The sequence below is a fragment of the Oncorhynchus mykiss genome, chromosome 1 (assembly GCF_057628025.1).
Source record: "Oncorhynchus mykiss isolate SJ-2025 chromosome 1, ASM5762802v1, whole genome shotgun sequence".
NCBI classification, from domain to species: domain Eukaryota; kingdom Metazoa; phylum Chordata; class Actinopteri; order Salmoniformes; family Salmonidae; genus Oncorhynchus; species Oncorhynchus mykiss.
The window spans coordinates 44,211,045-44,233,246 of record NC_143022.1 but is presented as its reverse complement, the minus strand read 5'-3'; the positions used below and the strand labels follow the sequence as shown (position 1 = coordinate 44,233,246).

The 22,202-nt window shown below is 44.4% G+C and overlaps 1 protein-coding gene across 4 annotated transcripts in view; it reads right to left on the bottom strand.

Moving 5' to 3' along the window:
• si:ch211-1e14.1 (UPF0606 protein KIAA1549) overlaps positions 1-22,202 on the bottom strand; it is a 92,233-nt gene that overhangs the window by 4,973 nt on the left and 65,058 nt on the right. For 2 of the 4 annotated variants that reach the window (XM_036977756.2, XM_036977764.2), the window contains exons 12-20: positions 19,856-20,082; positions 17,071-17,213; positions 15,452-15,672; positions 14,622-14,857; positions 13,750-13,894; positions 13,056-13,376; positions 9,754-9,806; positions 7,284-7,429; positions 4,386-4,534 (exon numbers count right to left, since the gene is read on the bottom strand). In XM_036977756.2, coding sequence (XP_036833651.2) covers positions 4,386-4,534; positions 7,284-7,429; positions 9,754-9,806; positions 13,056-13,376; positions 13,750-13,894; positions 14,622-14,857; positions 15,452-15,672; positions 17,071-17,213; positions 19,856-20,082 — 1,641 coding nt within the window. The remainder of the gene's footprint in view (positions 1-4,385; positions 4,535-7,283; positions 7,430-9,753; positions 9,807-13,055; positions 13,377-13,749; positions 13,895-14,621; positions 14,858-15,451; positions 15,673-17,070; positions 17,214-19,855; positions 20,083-22,202) is intronic. The other 2 variants (XM_090231204.1, XM_090231213.1) reach the window with 1 other exon arrangement.

The window sequence follows — 22,202 nt, the reverse complement described above, 5'->3', positions numbered from 1 at the left end:
TGATTCTGCAGCAACAGCAACAGGAAATGTGAAATATTATGTGGATTATAATTCATGGACATTTGTGACCCGTTCCAGGAAACTAGGCGTTTGTCGCAAGTCACGACTTCACAGGAGAGCCATTTTAGCATAAAAAAATAAATGGAACATGTGAACTTTTATGTGCCTTAACTTCTTGGATATAGGGGGCGCTATTTTAATTTTTGGATGAAAAACGTTCCCGTTTTAAACAAGATATTTTGTCACGAAAAGATGCTCGACTATGCATATAATTGACATATTTAGAAAGAAAACACTCTGACGTTTCCAAAACTGCAAAGATAGTGTCTGTGAGTGCCACAGAACTGATGTTACAGAAAAAACCCAGATAAAAATCCAATCAGGAAGTGCCGCATTTGCCGGTCTTTTTCTTAGCCAAACGTGATGAACAAAACAGAGCTATTTCGTCTACACAAATAATATTTTTGGAAAAAATGAACATTTGCCATCTAACTAAGAGTCTCGTCATTGAAAACATCCAAAGTTCTTCAAAGGTAAATTTATTTTATTTGAATGCTTTTCTTGTTTTTGTGAAAATGTTGCCTGCTGAATGCTAGGCTTAATGCTATGCTAGGCTATCAATACTCTTACACAAATGCTTGTGTAGCTTTGGTTGAAAATCATATTTTGAAAATCTGAGATGACAGTGTTGTTAACAAAAGGCTAAGCTTGTGTTTGAATATATTTATTTAATTTCATTTGCAATTTTCATGAATAGGAAACGTTGCGTTATGGTAATGAGCTTGAGGCTATGATTACGCTCCCGGATGCGGGATTGCTCGACGCTAGAGGTTAATAACAAACTTGTATGCCATCTGTAAATGTGAATACAATTGTTAAATTATGAGCCTTGTTGGTTAAGCCAAAGAAAAAAGTCAGCAACCTTCCCACTAGCCATGATTGGCTGAGATAATGAGTGGGCTGGACATGCCGAGACAGAAGTTCGGATTGGTCTCCCACATAGAATGCTTCTGTCTATTTGAACTGGTTGGTAATCCTGTCAAGCGCGGCATTAAAAACATGTGTAGTGTAATGGAGCTGCATAAACGTTGCTATCCACTTTCTGGAGGATCAAGATTTGAAATCAGTGGAATTAGAGTATAATAGCTAAAGAGAAAAAACACCTGTCTCCAGATTACATCAACAAACTAAGGGCAAACGTGGCATAGCATCCGTGACAGGGAGACGCGTTCATCATGCATGATGATGTATGCGGGTAAGATAGTCTGATAGTCTAGCTAGCTACATTTTCAGATATTACACGTTTCTAATTTTGACATAAAGTGGTTTCATTTCAAGCTAAAGTGTACTGTTAGCTAGCTAGCTAACATAAGCCGGCTCTCCCTAGCTAACGTTACGTGTATGACGTTATTATTTGTATCCCAGAACCGTTTGCTTTGTTAGTTAAAGCCTAATGTTAGCTAGCTAAAATTGAACTTGGTTGATTAACTCCCAGCACATTCATGCAGGGTAGTAACGACATGATTTAGCACTATGCTCATTGTTGTTTAACTAGCTAATGTTAGCTGGCTGGCTCGTTAGCTAAAGTTACGTGACGTGTGTGATCTTACACGTTATTTTCCGAGCTAGGTTCATTGTTTACCTAGTTAGCTAGCTACATGTTTTAAGCTAAAGTGTACTGTTAGCTAGCTAGCTATGGCTAGCTCCCTAGCTAACGTTACATGTATAACGTTATTATTCGTATCCCAAAACTGTTTGCTTTGCTAGTTAATGTTAGATAGCTAACATGTAACCTGGTTGGTTAGCTTCCAGCAGATTCATACAGGGTAGTAACGTACACGTAACGTTCAGGGGCAGCAGGTAGCCTAGTGGTTAGAGCGTTGGGCCAGTAACCAAAAGGTTGCTGGATTGAATCCCCGAGCTGACAAGGTAAAATTATGTTGTTCTGCCCCAGAACAAGGCAGTTAACCCACTGTTCCCTGGTAGGCCATCATTGTCAATAAGAATTTGTTCTTAACTGACTTGCCTAGTTAAATAAAGGTTACATAAACCTTTTTTTTAAGTAAGGACATGATTTGGCACTATGTTCATTGTTGTTTAACTAGCTAACTGGCTCGTTAGCTAACGTTACATGGCGTGTGTGACCTTACAGCTAGGTTCATTCTTGACCTAGCTAGCTAGCTACATGTCTTAGGCTAAAGTGTACAACACCCGTTGAATATGGCCAGAGTCAGTAAAAGTCGGCAAAAAAGCATAATGAAATTAATGCCAGCAGAGCTGGTTAGGCTGTTTTCATGTTATCCGGAGGTAAACAAATCAAAACCCAACCAACCGCACTGCGTCAAGTGTGTGCTCTGAACGCTCCGAGAGCAAAACGAGATGGGTGGGTCTAAAGCTTAACTTTATTTTATTTATTTATTTAACTAGGCAAGTCAGTTAAGAACAAATTCTTATTTTCAATGACGGCCTAGGAACAGTGGCTGACCTTGTCAGCTCGGGGGTTTGAACTTGCAACCTTCCGGTTCCTAGTCCAACGCTCTAACCACTAGGCTACCCTGCCGCCCCAACTTCTTGGTGACAGGGGGCAGTATTTTCACATCCGGATGAAATGCATGCCCAAATTCAACTGCCTGCTACTCACCCCCAGAAGATAAGATATGCATATTATTAGTATATTTGGATAGAAAACACTCTGAAGTTTCTAAAACTGCTTGAATCGTGTATGTGAGTATAACATAACTTATTTAGCAGGCGAAACCCAGAGGACAAACCATTCAGATAGTTTTTATTTTTAGGTCACTCTCTTTTCAATGGGTTTTCATTGGGAATCCAGATTTCTAAGGGACCTTCTTGCAGTTCCTATCACTTCCACTGGATGTCAACAGTCTTTAGAAATTGGTTGAGGTTATTCCTTTGTAAATGGACATTTTGGATTTATATCGACGGAATTAATCGAACAAAAGGACCATTTGTGATGTTTATGGGACATATTGGAGTGCCAACAAAAGAAGCTTGTCAAAGGTAAAGCATGAATTATATTTGTATTTCTGAATTTTGTGTCGCGCCTGCAGGGTTGAAATATGCTTTCTCTCTTTTAATAATAGCATCGTTTGATAATAGCATCGTTTGCGTTCGCCGAAAAGCCTTTTTGAAATCTGACACGTTGGCTGGATTCACAACAAGTGTAGCTTTAATTTGCTATCTTGCATGTGTGATTTAATGAAAGTTTGATTTTTATAGTAATTTATTTATATTTGGTGCTCTGCATTTTCCATGGCTTTTGGCCAGGTGGGACGCTCCACATATCCCAGAGAGGTTAATGCTGAATGGTTGTAGACAAAGAAGAGCTCTTCACCTAGATACCAAAATATTCAAAGGCCATTTTCTCAAGTGAGTTTACAAGTTTATCAACTTTCAAAGCAGAATTACTTTCCCTTTGTTCCTTAACTGTAGTGATATACCATTTTGTAGCTCTGAGTCTCTGCTTTTATCCAATGTAAAAAAAACACAATTTCAAATTGTGCTACATAAGACCAAATCCAGGTGGTGAGATACATTTTTCTTCTGACATTTCAAAGTGAAAATTACAAACTTCAGAAGCATTTAAGGTTTTTATATATATATATATATATATATATATATATATATATATATATATATATATATATATATATATATATATATATATATATATATATATATATAATTGTATTTTTTTTCTCCCCAATTTCGTGGTATCCAATTGGTAGTAGTTACAGTCTTGTCTCATCACTGCAACTCCCGTACGGACTCGGGAGAGGCAAATATCGAGAGCCATGTGTCTTCCGAAACACAACCCAACCAACCGCACTGCTTCTTGACACAATGCCCATCCAACCCGGAAGTCAGCCGCACAAATGTGTCGGAGGAAACACCGTACACCTGGCGACCTGGTCAGCGTGCATTGCACCCGGCCCACCACAGTAGTCGCTAGTGCGCGATGAGACAAGGATATACCTGCCGGCCAAACCCTTCCTAACCCGGACGACGCTGGGCCAATTGTGGGCCTCCCGGTCACGGCCGGCTGCGACAGAGCCTGGACTCGGACCCAGAATCTCTGGTGGCACAGCTAGCCAACCGGGAGGACCCAGAAGCCTTTTTAAACCTCAAATACATCACACTTTTTCCATTTCCTGGGTTCCAGGCAAGTTCTCTTGCAACAGGGTGATCAAATTAAGAACTACAGAACTCAAATTGATATGCAGCAACATAGAGTCCAGAAGAACAAGAGCATGCCATTGTACAGTATATTTGGAGATCTAGAGAGGCTAGCTGGAAGAGGAAAGGATTAAAAACGAAGGTATAGTAAGTCTCATAAGGAGGTGTGAAGTCAGATCAGGACTCACAGGGTCTCTGGTGGGTCTGAAGTCATCGTCAGCATACGGTCCCCACCCCGAACCTCCAGTCTGACCTGGAGGGGCCCTGCTCCCCGCCGGGTACCCCCCGTTGATCCGGCTCCCAAGACCCATCTGGGTCAGGTGATGGAGCTGGGCACCTACAAACAGATGCACGCACAAATCAAATCAAATTTTATTTGTCACATACACATGGTTAGCAGATGTTAATGCGAGTGTAGCGAAATGCCTGTGCTTCTAGTTCCGACAATGCGGTAAAAACCAACAAGTAATCTAACCTAACAATTTCACAACAACTACCTTATACAGACAAGTGTAAAGGAATGAAGAATATGTACATAAAAATATATGAATGAGTGATGGTACAGAACGGCATAGGCAAGATGCAATATATGGTATCGAGTACAGTATATACATATGAGATGAGTAATGTAGGGTATGTAAACATTATATGAAGTGGCATTGTTTAAAGTGGCTAGTGATACATTTATTACATACATTTTTACATTGCTAAAGTGGCTGGAGTTGAGTCAGTATGTTGGCAGCAGCCACTCAATGTTAGTGATGGCTGTTTAACAGTCTGATGGCCTTGAGATAGAAGCTGTTTTTCCAGTCTCTCGGTCTCTGCTTTGATGCACCTGTACTGACCACGCCTTCTGGATGATAGCGGGGTGAACAGGCATTGGCTCGGGTGGTTGTTGTCCTTGATTATCTTTATGGCCTTCCTGTGACATCGGGTGGTGTAGGTGTCCTGGAGGGCCGGTAGTTTGCCCCCGGTGATGCGTTGTGCAGACCTCACTACCCTCTGGAGAGCCTTGCGGTTGTGGGCGGAGCAGTTGCCGTACTAGGCGGTGATACAGCCCGACAGGATGCTCTCGATTGTGCATCTTAAAAAATTGTGAGTGCTTTTGGTGACAAGCCGAATTTCTTCAGGCTCCTGAGGTTGAAGAGGCGCTACTGCACCTTCTTCACCACGCTGTCTGTGTGGGTGTACCAATTCAGTTGTCCGTGATGTGTACACCGAGGAACTTAAAACTTACTACCCTCTCCACTACTGTCCCGTCGGATAGGGGGGTGCTCTGCTGTTTCCTGAAGTCCACGATCATCTCCTTTGTTTTGTTGACGTTGAGTGTGAGGTTATTTTCCTGACACCAAACTCCGAGGGCCCTCATCTCCTCCGAGTAGGCCGTCTAGTCGTTGTTGGCAATCAAGCCTACCACTGTAGTGTCGTCTGCAAACTTGATGATTGAGTTGGAGGCGTGTATGGCCACGCAGTCGTGGGTGAACAGGGAGTACAGGAGAGGGCTCAGAACGCACCCATGTGGGGCCCCAGTGTTGAGGATCAGCGGATCAGCGGAGTGGAGATGTTGTTACCTACCCTCACCACCTGGGGGCGGCCCGTCAGGAAGTCCAGTACCCAGTTGCACAGCTTGATGACGAGTTTGGAGGGTACTATGGTGTTAAATGCTGAGCTGTAGTCGATGAACAGCATTCTCACATAGGTATTCCTCTTGTCCAGATGGGTTAGGGTAGTGTGCAGTGTGGTTGCGATTGCGTCGTCTGTGGACCTATAGGGGCGGTAAGCAAATTGGAGTGGGTCTAGGGTGTCAGGTAGGGTGGAGGTGACATGGTCCTTGACTAGTCTCTCAAAGCACTTCATGATGACTGAAGTGAGTGCTACGGAGCGGTAGTCGTTTAGCTCAATTACCTTAGCTTTCTTGGGAACAGGAACAATGGTGGCACTCTTGAAGCATGTGGGGACCGCAGACTGGGATAAGGATTGATTGAATATGTCCGTAAACACACCAGCCAGCTGGTCTGCGCATGCTCTGAGGATGAGGCTGGGGATGCGGTCTGGGCCTGCAGCCTTGCGAGGGTTAACACGTTTAAATGTTTTACTCACGGTGGCTGCAGTGAAGTAGAGTCCGCAGGTTTTGGTAGCGGGCCGTGTCAGTGGCAATGTATTGTCCTCAAAGCGGGCAAAGAAGTTGTTTAGTCTGTCTTGGAGCAAGATATCCTGGTCCGCGACGGGGCTGGTTTTCTTTTTGTAATCCGTGATTGACTGTAGACCCTGCCACATACCTCTTGTGTCTGAGCCGTTGAATTGCGACTCTACTTTGTCTCTATACTGATGCTTATCTTGTTTGATTGCCTTGCGGAGGGAATAGCTACACTGTTTGTATTTGGTCATGTTTCCGGTCACTTTGCCCTGATTAAAAGCAGTGGTTCACACTTTCAGTTTCGCGCGAATGCTGCCATCAGTCCACAGTTTCTGTTTTGGGAATGTTTCAATAGTTGCTGTGGGTACGACATCGCCGATGCACTTGCTAATAAACTCGCTCACCGAATCAGCGTATTTGTCAATGTTGTTGTTTGACGCAATGCGGAACATATCCCAGTCCACGTGATCGAAGCAATCTTGAAGCGTGGAATCAGATTGGTCGGACCAGCGTTGAACAGACCTGAGCGCGGGAGCTTCCTGTTTTAGTTTCTGTCTATAGGCTGGAAGCAACAAAATGGAGTTGTGGTCAGCTTTTCCGACAAACACGCGCACACACAAAAACATACATATCAACCCTCAGGCATATCTGACATTTAATCCTCACTGGCCTGTAATACACTTTGATGCAGTTCCTTCAATTAACATGCACTCTCTGTGCAGCAGCAGCACTTCATAAGGCAGAGTCCATTTATATTAGTGTAACTCTCACAGCACACCAAGACCCAGACTATTTAATAATTCAATAGAGACTAGGCTGTTTGAGGCTGACAGGCTCATGGGAGAGAGGTGAGTGGTCTGGGTTAGACACACATACATCCAGTGACTGTTGAGCTGTGTGTGTGTGTGTGTGTGTGTGTGTGTGTGTGTGTGTGTGTGTGTGTGCATACCTGTGGTGCCCCCTACTGGTCGTGGCCTGGCTGAGAAGGGGAGGTCTTCAGTGTACAGGCCCCTGGTGGAATAGTGGCTGTCTGGGGGGAGCTGGTCAACATGTCCTGGGTCACCTGGTGGCAGGTAGCTGGAGCCCTGGCCCTGTCTGAAATACAGTACAAATGTCAAATAGAGGTCCTATTGTATAACGTCATAGCTTCTATGATGTGCATCAGCTGCAGACGTCGGTCATTGTTTCAGTGTGTGTGTGTGTGTGTGTGTGTGTGTGTGTGTGTGTGTGTGTGTGTGTGTGTGTAAATCAAAAGAAGATCAACCAAAGCAAATCGCCACCATCTCTGTCTTTTATTAGGCAGTTAGGAGACTGGATCAATTAAACCAGTGGTTCCCAACTCCGGTCCTCGAGTACCCCCAACAGTACATATTTTTGTTGTGGCCCCGGACAAGCACAGCTGATTCTACTTGTCAACTAATCATCAAGCCCTTGACAAGTTGAATCAGGTGTTTTTGTCCAAGGCTACAAAAAAAGTGTTCTGTTGGGGTTACTCGAGGACTGGAGTTGGGACACACTGCATTAAACTACTAAAATAAAGATGAAAAAAAATCATGTATGAGGACAAGTCCCTGCCCTCCGCATGGACACACGCAAAGGAAAACATCACCCCACGAAAGATCTGGGAATATGAGACCATAGATTCAATGTATGGCTCAAAGTAGCCTACAGTCGTGGGGGTAAACATAAGAAAAATGAAAATGCTCTTCCTATCCTTTCAGAGTTAGTTAGCTACACATACTATTACATTATATAACAAACAGTTGAAGTCGGACGTTTACATACACTTAGGTTGGCGTCATTAAAACTCAATGTTCAACCACACCACAAAATCCTTGTTAACAAACTATAGTTTTGGCAAGTTGGTTAGGACATCTATGTGCATGACACAAGTCATTTTTCTAATAATTGTTTACAGACAGATTATTTCACTTATAATTCACTGTATCACAACTCCAGTGGGTCAGAAGTTTACATACACTAAGTTGACTGTGCCTTTAAACAGCTTGGAAAATTCCAGAAAATTATGTCATGGCTTTAGAAGCTTCTGATAGGCTGATTGACATAATTTGAGTCAATTGTACCTGTGGATGTATTTCAAGGCCTACCTTCAAACTCAGTGCCTCTTTGCTTTGACATCATGCGAAAATCAAAATAAATCAGCCAAGACCTCAGAAAAAAAATGTAGACCTGCACAAGTGTGGTTCATCCTTGGGAGCAATTTCCAAACGCCTGAAGGTACAACGTTCATCTGTACAAACGATAGTATGCAAGTATAAACACAATGGAACCACGCAGCCGTCATAATGCTCAGGATGGAGACGCGTTCTGTCTCCTAGAGATGAACGCACTTTGGTGTGAAAAGAGCAAATCAATTCCAGAACAACAGCAAAGGACCTTGTGAAGATGCTGGAGGAAACAGGTACAAAAGTATCTATATCCACAGTAAAACCAGTCCTATATCGACAAAACCTAAAAGGCCGCTCAGCTAGGAAGAAGCCACTGCTCCAAAACCGCCATAAAAAAGCCAGACTACGGTTTGCAACTGCACATGGGGACAAAGATCATACTTTTTGGAGAAATGTCCTCTGGTCTGATGAAACAAAAATAGAACTGTTTGGCCATAATGACCATCGTTATGTTTGGAGGAAAAAGGTGGGCTTGCAAGCCAAAGAACACCATCCCAACCGTGAAGCATGGGAGTGGCAGCATCATGTTGTGGGGGTGCTTTGCTGCAGGAGTGACTGGTGCACTTCACAAAATAGATGGCATCATGAGGCAGGAAAATTATGTGGATATATTGAAGCAACATCTCAAGACATCAGTCAGGAAGTTAAAGCTTGGTCACAAATGGGTCTTCTAAATGGACAATGACTCCAAGCATTCTTCCAAAGTTGTGGCAAAATGGCTAAAGGACAACAAAGTCAGGGTATTGGAGTGGCCATCACAAAGCCCTAACCTCATCCTATAGAAAATTTGTGGGCAGAACTGAAAAAGCGTGTGCGAGCAAGGATGTCTACAAACCTGACTAAGTTACACCAGCTTTGTCAGGAGGAATGGGCCAAAATTCACCCAACTTATTGTGGGAAGCTTGTGGAAGGCTACCTGAAACGTTTCACCCAAGATAAACAATTTAAAGTCAATGCTACCAAATACTAATTGAGTGTATGTAAACTTCTGACCCACTGGGAATGTGATGAAAGAAGTAAAAACGGAAATAAATCATTCTCTCTACTATTATTCTGACATATCACATTCTTAAAATAAATTGGTGATCCTAGCTGACCTAAAACAGGGAATTTTTACTTGGATTAAATTTCAGGAATTGTGAAAAACTGAGTTTAAATGTATTTGGTTAAAGTGTATGTAAACTTCCAACTTCAGATGTAGGTATTGTATCTCTATGGTAAGCTACTCACCGCTGTAGTAAGCCTTGGACTGAAGGAGGGGACATTCCTAACTCAGCGTATCTCTGAGGAGAGAGACATTTTGTCAGGACAAAGACACACAGACACTGGGATGGACAAGTAAAGATTACAGGGACCTCACTGAAGCGTGCAGATCATGTACAATCAAAACCGATATCACCCACTAACACAGTATATATCCAGATAAAGCACTTTACACACAAAAGACTGGAGCATAATATTGCTATTTACAGTGCCTTGCGAAAGTATTCGGCCCCCTTGAACTTTGCGACCTTTTGCCACATTTCAGGCTTCAAACATAAAGATATAAAACTGTATTTGTGAAGAATCAACAACAAGTGGGACACAATCATGAAGTGGAACGACATTTATTGGATATTTCAAACTTTTTTAACAAATCAAAAACTGAAAAATTGGGCGTGCAAAATTATTCAGCCCCTTTACTTTCAGTGCAGCAAACTCTCTCCAGAAGTTCAGTGAGGATCTCTGAATGATCCAATGTTGACCTAAATGACTAATGATGATAAATACAATCCACCTGTGTGTAATCAAGTCTCCGTATAAATGCACCTGCACTTTGATAGTCTCAGAGGTCCGTCAAAAGCGCAGAGAGCATCATGAAGAACAAGGAACACACCAGGCAGGTCCGAGATACCGTTGTGAAGAAGTTTAAAGCCGGATTTGGATACAAAAAGATTTCCCAAGCTTTAAACATCCCAAGGAGCACTGTGCAAGCGATAATATTGAAATGGAAGGAGTATCAGACCACTGCAAATCTACCAAGACCTGGCCGTCCCTCTAAACTTTCAGCTCATACAAGGAGAAGACTGATCAGAGATGCAGCCAAGAGGCCCATGATCACTCTGGATGAACTGCAGAGATCTACAGCTGAGGTGGGAGACTCTGTCCATAGGACAACAATCAGTCGTATATTGCACAAATCTGGCCTTTATGGAAGAGTGGCAAGAAAGCCATTTCTTAAAGATATCCATAAAAAGTGTTGTTTAAAGTTTGCCACAAGCCACCTGGGAGACACACCAAACATGTGGAAGAAGGTGCTCTGATCAGATGAAACCAAAATTGAACTTTTTGGCAACAATGCAAAACGTTATGTTTGGCGTAAAAGCAACACAGCTGAACACACCATCCTCACTGTCAAACATGGTGGTGGCAGCATCATGGTTTGGGCCTGCTTTTCTTCAGCAGGGACAGGGAAGATGGTTAAAATTGATGGGAAGATGGATGGAGCCAAATACAGGACCATTCTGGAAGAACCTGATGGAGTCTGCAAAAGACCTGAGACTGGGACGGAGATTTGTCTTCCAACAAGACAATGATCCAAAACATAAAGCAAAATCTACAATGGAATGGTTCAAAAATAAACATATCCAGGTGTTAGAATGGCCAAGTCAAAGTCCAGACCTGAATCCAATCGAGAATCTGTGGAAAGAACTGAAAACTGCTGTTCACAAATGCTCTCCATCCAACCTCACTGAGCTCGAGCTGTTTTGCAAGGAGGAATGGGAAAAAAATTCAGTCTCTCGATGTGCAAAACTGATAGAGACATACCCCAAGCGACTTACAGCTGTAATCGCAGCAAAAGGTGGCGCTACAAAGTATTAACTTAAGGGGGCTGAATAATGCACGCCCAATTTTTCAGTTTTTGATTTGTTAAAAAAGTTTGAAATATCCAATAAATGTCGTTCCACTTCATGATTGTGTCCCACTTGTTGTTGATTCTTCACAAAAAAATACAGTTTTATATCTTTATGTTTGAAGCCTGAAATGTGGCAAAAGGTCGCAAAGTTCAAGGGGGCCAAATACTTTCGCAAGGCACTGTATGTTGATTGAATTTTACATTACGCCATGATAGTCTACCATCGTACAGCACACTAAGCTTTGGTGTTTTGCTGGGAGACATGGAGAAATAGCCTATGGGATTCTCTTGTTTCAGCTGGATGTTGTTTTCCTGCTCTAAAAGTGACCTTTCAGAGCACATTAATGCACTGAACCAGAACAAGCACTGAGAATGGCTTTTATGAGAGCACAGATGAATTTAGAGCTCTCTCTACACCTGAGGTAGCCAACTGTCTTTATTGGGCTGGTTTTAGACAACAGAGCTATTACTCTGCTAAGACGTCTGTATGAATTTAAAATGACTGGGAGTGAACTTTATAAAACTAAAATAGGAAAGGTCAAAGAAAATGTTCATAAAGAAAGCTGAAGAGACTAACCTTTATTTGCTCTTATCAAATGTATTAAGGTCTGCTCTTGCCTCACATGTCCTAAAATCAACTTTGAACAGCAGAAGGTTATATATTTAAGAAAGGAATGCAGTGTACATTTAAAGCACTGGCATATCCACTATTATTGTATTATACATATAGTGCTGGTATTTGTTTGAAGAGGTTGAATACTCCCTAATATATATCATTCATGATAAACAGCTCCTTTCTCACATTTGAATGTATATTATAAATCTTCCTAATATGATCAGTGTAATCGGGAACACACGCTATAGCAGTAATCTCATATAACCACACGTAACACAATGCAGTATCTTATCATTTAATTCATTAGCATGGTACCGCCTTGAGGGCAATTACGAACTGGTCATTTTCTTTTTTTAAGCACAGTCAACGGGTTGCTGCATTGCACGTTAAACAGAGGACTGTAACTGTAGTGTTTTGTTGCGCCTTATGGTAAATAACCATACCAAACTTCCAGCAGCCTTTACGTCTCATATGGTTGGGCTGTGCAGCTCACATGTCCTAAGATTTAGGAGTTTGTTAGGAACATATGTACAGTATTACTGTAGACGTATGGCTCGCGCAATGTACTGTAGTAGTGTGCAGCTGCATGAAGGTCTCATGTGCTGTAGTAATGTAGAGTTGAGTGGGGTCAGGGGTCAGGGTCAGGGGGCTGGGTGGGCGAGACAGACGGAGACTTCCTTCACTGATTAGTAACTAAGAAGATCTAATTCAACCGGAACATGTTGTAAATGCAGTGTGTCTGTGCGGAGAGTCAAACTGACAGTGAAAACCTGAGTGGCGAGGTAAAGGAGGTATGTAACTGTTATCAATATTACATTAGGAAAACGGTGCACTGCTGCACCTCACGCTTACGAAAGCCGGTGAAATCCCCCCCCAAAAACCTCAAACTTACGAGACACCCTTCGGTGTCAATTGCACTCGTCTGTAGCAGGACAAGGACCAAGCAGGAGAGCTGTCAGTAGTCCCCAGAGGTGTTAGTGAATCAATAGAGCTGTGGAGGGGGAGGCCATACAGACTCACCGAGGAGAAGGGGCTGAGTGCTGGGTAAGACGAGCCCCAGGGGCGGGTTCCACCGCGGGGTGGGGGGCTGGAGCTGGGGAGGTTGGAGTTGACACCAGTTTGGGTGAGGCCGGCCGTGCTGCCCTGGGAGTTGGGGGAGACCAGGGCAAAGGCATCGTCCAGCAGAGAGTGCATCTGCTGCCGGGCCTCCTCGATGGAGGGCTGGGGGGGCATGTAGGGGGGCGGAGGAGGGGCATGCCCCGGAGGGGGCGAGTTGGGGCCCAGGAAGACGTCGTCGTTGGGGGAGGGGGTCCCGGACTCTGGGGCCTGGTCAGGGTCCGACTGGGAACAATAAGAGACTAGATTTGACTCATGTATTACTAATGTAAAGAAGGGAGGAGAAAGATGGTCATTAGCCAAAGTCATTATACACATCATGACTCTAATATTCATTCAGATCAGTTTGGAGTTGGAAAAAATAGATACATAAAATGAAAAATGATTATTGTTATTTAACTTTTTTTAATCACAAAAATGTGATTATGTTATATTTTTGTAACAACGCCAAAAGGAACAGAAATGTTTCATGTATGTTACATCTGGACCCCGACCAAGAAGACATTCCTCTCCGTTGACAACATAAAAGCACCTTTTACTCTCTGACTGAGATTTATATTGTGTGTGTGTATACAATATGCTCCACAGGTATACCCACCACATAGGCCACGTTGTTGACCCCAGGGTATTTCCTGTAGGTGCCGTCGCTGTCGTTGGAGATGAGGCGGTCCTTGTCTGCGTCCGTCAGGCTGCCGTTCAGCTGGTGCTTCTTCTTCTGCTTGGGAGAACGCCTCCCCCTGCCACTGAGAGAGAGAGAGATGTCAATACAGAGTAGCAGCACATACAGTATTATGGAAGGGCAAACAAACACCCACAATCACACTGAAATTGCACCCTATTCCCTACAGTTAACTATTTTTGACCAGTTGGTCTAAAAATGGCACTAATCTTTATATAGTGCACTACTGTTAAGCTGCACTCAAAAGTAGTGCACTGTATAGGAAATAGGGAGCTATTTCCGACGCAGGGACAGAATCAAAGGGTTTAGGCCTGGACTCTTATCTACTGGTCGTTTGGAATGGAATGGAGGCCCGGCAATCTGAATAGACATCAAACGTGAGGGTTTTTTATTCAATGGAGACATCTTTATCTTTCTCCCTAAAATGTTAGCAAACTGAAGGTGCATTTTTAAAAACTCCCTTCTACTTTTCCACTGTCTCAACTACTCTCCTACCGGTAGGAGACTTTCCTCATTGTGACTGCAAAAAACACTGGAAGTTTTTCCCAAGTTCAAAGTGATCAAAGCAAATTAGTCTAGATGTTTCTGGGGGGGCGTACAGCTCCAAAAATGAATTTTCTGTGTCAGTCATCAGTGAAGAAAAGCTGGATGACATTCTCTTGAGAAAAAGTTCAGAATCGTGGTATCCTTTATGAGAAACATACAGCAGCTCAGGTACATTTACTGCACAACCACGCATGCACACCCCTCACTGTGTGCACCCTACCCCTCCCAAACCCCAAATAACTGACCTCTTTTTAGGCTCCATGAACAGCGAGGCCATGTGGATGTCGGGGTCCAGGATCTTGTCGATCTGCATCTGGGCCTTGTGGTAGATGTGGTCCTGGTCCTTGGGGTCAGTGGTCAGACCGTTGTCCACCAGGTCGTCCATGGCAGGGAAGTCATAGTGACCCTTCCTCTTGGCCCGCAGGCGGATCTTGTTCCGGTGGTGCTCGATCTCAGACTTGTGCCTCAACGCCACCTGGGTCTTAATAACAACAGCCAGACATGACTGCAGTGACTCACTTGGCCAGATGCAGCTTTACTATGCGTACTGCACACTTCATCTGACCTTGATTTATACAGGTGAGTCTTTTGTCTGTACACTCTTAAGAGAAAAAGGTGCTATCTGGAAGCTTAAAGGGTTCTTCGGCTGTCCCCGTAGAACACGGGTGTCAAACTCACTCCAAGCAGGGCCATGTGTCCGTGGGTTTTCGCTCCTCCCTTGTACACTAATTAGTAAGGAACTCCCCTCACCTGGTTGTCTAGGTCCTCCGTGGAATGTGTTTGACACCCCTGCCATTGGAGAACCCTTTGAATAAGCCTTTTTGGTTCCAGGTAGAACCCTTCTTTGGTTCCATGGAACCAAAAAAAGGGGTTCTACCTGGAACCAAAAAAAGGGTTCTACCTGGAACCAAAAAGGGTTCTCCTACGGGGACAGCCGAAGAACCCTTGTGGATGTCCAGACAGTGGGGAGACTAGAGAGGATCAATAAACTCATGAATCTACTGTTCATTACTGTAACCTGCATACATGTGTCTGAGGAAGGGTGTTAGTGGGTCCTAGAGGTTCAGCGTCTCACCTCCTTGTTGAAGATGCTGTGTGTTTCTTGCCCACTACCATTGATACCGTTGACAGTGGCACCGTGGCGCCGGGCTGGGAAGGCCATGGGCTGCATGGCGATCAGCTGGATCTTATTGGACAAGCGGCGGCTGTCGTCGGCCGAGCGGGACATGCGGTCCACATGCTCGAAGATGGAGGCCGACGACAGCTGCTCATCATGGCCGTTCATTGGTGGAGGACCTTAGGGGGACCAGGGAGGAAGACTAAGGTCAACATCACAGCCAGGCAAGTTTGTGATAGAACTTACAGGTGTCATGCAACTATTTTCACCACCAGGGGGCAGATCCTTTGAAATAGATACACTGAACAGTGTACTTACTACACAGGCATGAAACTGCATTCAATCAGATTACTACTTTTAACATGGTCAAGATATGTTTATATATGTATTCCAATGTAAGCTAATGTTGTTGTTTTTTTTTTGGGGGGGGGGGGGGGCTACAACAAGAAAAAGGCAAGTTCATGGCAAAGCTAACGTTAAAACTACTGTTGTTCAAGAAAATTCATTGCTCCCCATCTCTGGGACGACACATCTGACTTCTGAATAGTGGTGATTGATGAGAAGCACGACACAAAGCAACCACGACACAAAGCAACCACGACACAAAGCAACCACGACACAAAGCAACCACGACACAACGGACGTCACGTCACGGTCACACAGACAGCAGCTACAGGTCCCAAAAGCCTCATGTCTACTTCAACACCGAGAGAAGTTGAACTGACAGAAAGCAAAACTCTTACCAATTCTAGTCTTCCCTGAAAGCCAAAACAGACAAGACAGAGAAAGTGCAGACAAGACAGAGAAAGTGAAGTCACGGGAAAACAACGGACAGAAAGATTCAAGTTAAACAGATGATGAGGTAATTCTGTTTAAAACATATCCATATAGTCTCTCCCTACCATTTCTACGGGACTAAGTCAGCGGCAGACCCAGGGCATTTAGAGCAAATACTGGAGGAGTCGGACATCGCTCTGCACTACATCATCACTGGTGTGTATACACTACTCTGAGTGCTATGTCAGGTCTTTGACCATCCACAGCAGAGGGTCATTTAGAAGAAGAAATTCCAGTGCTGATAACTGTCTCCTGGCCTCAGCCAAGCCTATTTAGACTGTGGAGAGAAGCGAAGGAGCCTCTGTTTAGCATGTTGAGTAGCAGCCCTGAGAGGTAGTGTGTGTGTGTGTGTGTGTAAGTACTGTAGCGTGCAAGAGGAAGGGCTTTGAGGTCGTACTGCTGGAGCCATTCCTCTGTGGTGAGTCAGGTTCAGTCTGTGCCTGGCTGGCGTTGTCTCGGTCTCTGTCTGCACAGTGTACACACCCAACAACCAGGCCAGAGTGGTACTACACAGGTCTTTCAACAGACTGTCAGACATACTACCTACCTCGCTTTCACGCTAACTCAGTCTCTCCCCCTTCTCTTGCTCTCTGTCCCTCTCTGTTCCTCCTTCACTCCGGGTCTGTCTATCAGTTGCTTGTTTCTCTTCCTCCAAGTCTCTATTTCCCATGTTTTTCCTCTCTCCCTCTCTGCTCCCCTGCCCCGCCTCCTCTTCTCTCTATGTTGCCATGGACACTTGCCATTTAAAACATTGATGGGGATCTTGCGGGCCTGCTTGCTGTCGTTTGGCGTGGCGATAGCTCTCAGGTTCTCCTCGGCTGACTCCCTCTCACGATCACTGGACCCAGCACTCACCATGGAGTCCCCGTCCGATGGAGAGATCCTGTCCCCGGAAAGCCACACACAAACTTGTCATGTTCGTACAAACACGCGAGCACGCACACACACAAACATGCTTACACACGTATACACAATTCTGAAGCTCTATATACTATATAGAATGAAAACAACAGTGCTTTTAATAGTGGTTTTTAATTAATCAATTCCAGGGGGAAATTCGTTTGTAATGGCTTTTTCTCAAAATAAAAAAGTTTTTTGTCATAATCTATCACTAGGATTATTCCCATTGACAGCATAATTAAGTTCCTATCCAACTTGGTAGCGCAGCTCTCCAGAGTCAAGGACATGTCAATATCAATCCTCTCTTTCAATCATTACCGCTCTAATCCCCTACATTAGTGACAATGTGACAGCAAACTATCACACACATCACCAGATTCAGAGTGCTGACTGCCACTCCTGCATTCAAGCCTAAATGATCTGCTATTAGCTGAAGCAATTAGCGAGGAGAAATGATCTTTCAGTCAGAGCGACCATTCTCCCGTCTCACGAGAATAGACCATCACGTATTGACACCACTGATTTAGCTGTGACGGTTCGGCAGTGGGGAGGCCAGGGATAGGCTACTCTACACAAACTGCTAACCCTGCTGTGTGGGTCATGGGACAGAAAATGAACTGAGCTGTCCACAGTAGGTCAGAAAGGAAGTACAGTGGGGAGAACAAGTATTTGATACACTGCCGATTTTGCAGGTTTTCCTACTTACAAAGCATGTAGAGGTCTGTAATTTTTATCATAGGTACACTTCAACTGTGAGAGACGGAATCTAACAAAATCCAGAAAATCACATTGTATGATTTTTAAGTAATTAATTAGCATTTTATTGCATGACATAAGTATTTCATCACCTACCAACCAGTAAGAATTCTGGCTCTCACAGACCTGTTAGTTTTTCTTTAAGAATCCCTCCTGTTCTCCACTCATTACCTGTATTAACTGCACCTGTTTGAACTCGTTACCTGTATAAAAGACACCTGTCCACACACTCAATCAAACAGACTCCAACCTCTCCACAATGGCCAAGACCAGAAAGCTGTGTAAGGACATCAGGGTGGAATTGTAAACCTGCGCAAGGCTGGGATGGGCTACAGGACAATAGGCAAGCAGCTTGGTGAGAAGGCAACAACTGTTGGCGCAATTATTAGAAAATGGAAGAAGTTCAAGATGACGATCAATCACCCTCGGTCTGGGGCTCCATGCAAGATCTCACTACGTGGGGCATCAATGATCATGAGGAAGGTGAGGGATCAGCCCAGAACTACACGGCAGGACCTGGTCAATGACCTGAAGAGAGCTGGGACCACAGTCTCAAAGAAAACCATTAGTAACACACTACACCGTCATGGATTAAAATCCTGCAGCGCACGCAAGGTCCCCCTGTTCAAGCCAGTGGATGTCCAGGCCCGTCTGAAGTTTGCCAATGACCATCTGGATGATCCAGAGGAGGAATGGGAGAAGTTCATGTGGTCTGATGAGACAAAAATAGAGCTTTTTGTTCTCAACTCCACTCGCCGTGTTTGGAGGAAGAAGAAGGATGAGTACAACCCCAGGAACACCATCGCAACCATGAAGCATGGAGGTGGAAACATCATTCTTTGGGGATGCTTTTCTGCAAAGGGGACAGAACGACTGCACCGTATTGAGGGGAGGATGGATGGGGCTATGTATCGCGAGATCTTGGCCAACAACATCCTTCCCTTAGTAAGAGCATTGAAGATGGGTCGTGGCTGGGTCTTCCAGCATGACAACAACCCGAAACACACAGCCAGGGCAACTAAGGAGTGGCTCCGTAAGAAGCATCTCAAGGTCCTGGAGTGGCCTAGCCAGTCTCCAGACCTGAACTCAATAGAAGATCTTTGGAGGGAGCTGAACGTCCCCAGCGACAGCCCCGAAACCTGAAGGATCTGGAGAAGGTCTGTATGGAGGAGTGGGCCAAAATCCCTGCTGCAGTGTGTGCAAACCTGGTCAGGAACTACAGGAAACGTATGATCTCTGTAATTGCAAACCACGGTTTCTGTACTAAATATTAAGTTCTGCTTTTCTGATGTATCAAATACTTATGTCATGCAATAAAATGCAAATGAATTACTTAAAAATCATACAATGTGATTTTCTGGATTCTTGTTTTAGATTCCGTCTCTCACAGTTGAAGTGTACCTATGATAAAAAATTACAGACCTCTACATGCTTTGTAAGTAGGAAAACCTGCAAAATCGGCAGTGTGCCAAATACTTGTTCTCCCCACTGTATATGTCACTGCTTTTACATTTTCTACCAGGATTATGTATCATAATATTTCATTTGTGAAGCGCATTTCCCACGCTCAATGTGCACAAGGTAGAAACCAAAACACAAAACAAAGCTCAGCAACAATGCATCAAAAAGTAGAAAAAACAATCACAATATATCAAACCATTACCTTCTAAAATATAGACTATATGGCATTTCTATAGAAGGAAAGCCCTTGAACAAAATACATCAAATGTCTAGTGTACTGCATTAATAATTGATTAAGATGGGCTTTTGTGAATGGAACATCTTTCAAAACCTGTCTACTGGAATCTCCATGCTGAGGTGAATGAGACAGACACAGACACACACACACACACAGTGGGGGCTACTGACCTTCCTCGTCTGCGTGCGCTGCGGGAGGCCTTGGTGGAGGAGACAGAGGTCCCCTTTGACTTAGGGGTGGGGACCTCGCCGTACTCTGATGCGGCTTCCTTGGAGCTGAGGTTGGGCAGGGGAGGGCCGGGGGCGCCGGCCTCCTGGATTACCATGATGTCATCCTTACTGTGCTGGCCCAGGTGCAGCTTGGCAAAGTCAAAGCCCTTCACACTGGGAGCCTGGAGCTGACAAGGAGGAGGATAGAGGACACACAGAGGAGGAATGGCGAGACAGAGGAGGGAGAGAGAAAGAGATAAACAGAGGGCGGAGGGAGAGAGGAGGGGGATAAAAGAGAGAAGAGAGGAACAGGAGCAGGAGGATATATAACAACAAGGAAAATGGAGAGATTGAGAGTGGAGGTGAGAGGGAGAATAAAAAACAATCAGTCATCGATTTGCCAGCAGCTTTCAGAGTCGAAGGACGATGTCATCAGACAGATATACGACCGCAGCGGGAGGGAGGACAGACAGACAGAAGTAGGCCAGGCAGGCTGCCTTTCCCCCCAGGAGAGAGAGAAGTGAGCGAGCGAAGCGACAGAGAGATGGAGGGGTAGTGAATTGTGAGTGACTGGGGCTGACTGAGTGATGGGGAGAGCGCAGGGAGAGTACAACAGGCATGAATGAATTAAAAGCAGAGGGATAGTAAAGTGGGGTAAACACAGGACTGTCTCTCTGTCTGCTATCCTCAAGGGGGTTCGTGCACTGGAGTCTAAAGCCTCACGGGCTGTCTCACAACACAGGAGTAGACAGAGAGACATGAGCTGTGTTAAGTTAGTGCAGTAAATGGGTTTCTGGTGTTAAGAAATCAGTCAAGTCACAGGGATTCCTTATAGAATATCGAATGAAAAAGAGGAGACTGGTTGACACTGCCACCGTCCCACACTATAACCCTCGACAGCATACATTAAATCGACATATGGGAATTGATTCTTCTGGTGGATCACACCACTTTCTCTAAAATGTCCTGCTCTGATGGAGTGAAACATGGATGGCTTCACGAGAGGCTTGCTCGATGTGCGTTTACCACTGGGTCCACTGGGAAGCTGTGTGCTGCTCTGCCTCTCTCCTCCCTATCACTCTCTATTCTGCATGTTAATAGCTAATATCCCCTCAACATCGGAGGGGTCAGTGTGTGTAGATCTACAGTTACCACACTGCCTTTAGCCCTGAGTGGAACACACAATCACACACACACACACACACACACGGTTGACGCCCTCACACAGTATGAGCCCATGTAGCCTTGCCTCAGGGCACAACCAGGCTATCATCCCCACTATGTACAGTTGAAGTCGGAAGTTTACATACACTTAGGTTGGAGTCATTAAAATGTCACAAATTTCTTGTTAACAAACTATAGTTTTGGCAAGTCGGTTAGGACATCTACTGTGTGCACGACACAAGTAATTTTTCCAATAATTGTTTCCAGACAGATTATTTCACTTATAATTCACTGTATCACAATTCCAGTGGGTCACAAGTTTACATACACTAAGTTGACTGTGCCTTAAAACAGCTTGGAAAATTCCAGAAAATTGTGTCATGGCTTTAGAAGCTTCTGATAGGTTGATTGACATCATTTGAGTCAATTGGAGGTGTATACCAGTGGATGTATTTCAAGCCTTACCTTCAAACTCAGTGCCTCTTCACTTGACATCATGGGAAAATCAAAAGAAATCAGCCAAGACCTCAGAAAAAAATGTTTAGACCTCCACAAGTCTGGTTCATCCTTGGGAGCAATTTCCAAACGCCTGAAGGTACCACGTTCATCTGTACAAACAATAGTATGCAAGTATAAACACCATGGGACCACGCAGCCGTCATACCGCTCAGGAAGGAGACGCGTTCTGTCTCCTAGAGATGAATGTACTTTGGTGCGAAAAGAGCAAATCAATCCCAGAACAACACCAAAGGACCTTGGGAAGATGCTGGAGGAAACAAACTGGTACAAAAGTATCTATATCCACAGTAAAACGAGTCCTATATCGACATAACCTGAAAGGCTGCTCAGCAAGGAAGAAGCCACTGCCCCAAAACCGCCATGAAAAAGCCAGACTATGGTTTGCAACTGCACATGGGGACAAACATCGTACTTTTTGGAGAAATGTCCTCTGGTCTGATGAAACAAAAATAGAACTGTTTGGTCATAATGTCCATCATTATGTTCGGAGGAAAAAGGGGGAGGCTTGCAAGCCGAAGAACGGCAACAGGTAGCCTAGTGGTTAGAGCGTTGGACTAATAACCGAAAGGTTGCAAGATCGAATCCCCAAGCTGACGGTAAATATCTGTCGTTCTGCCCCTGAACA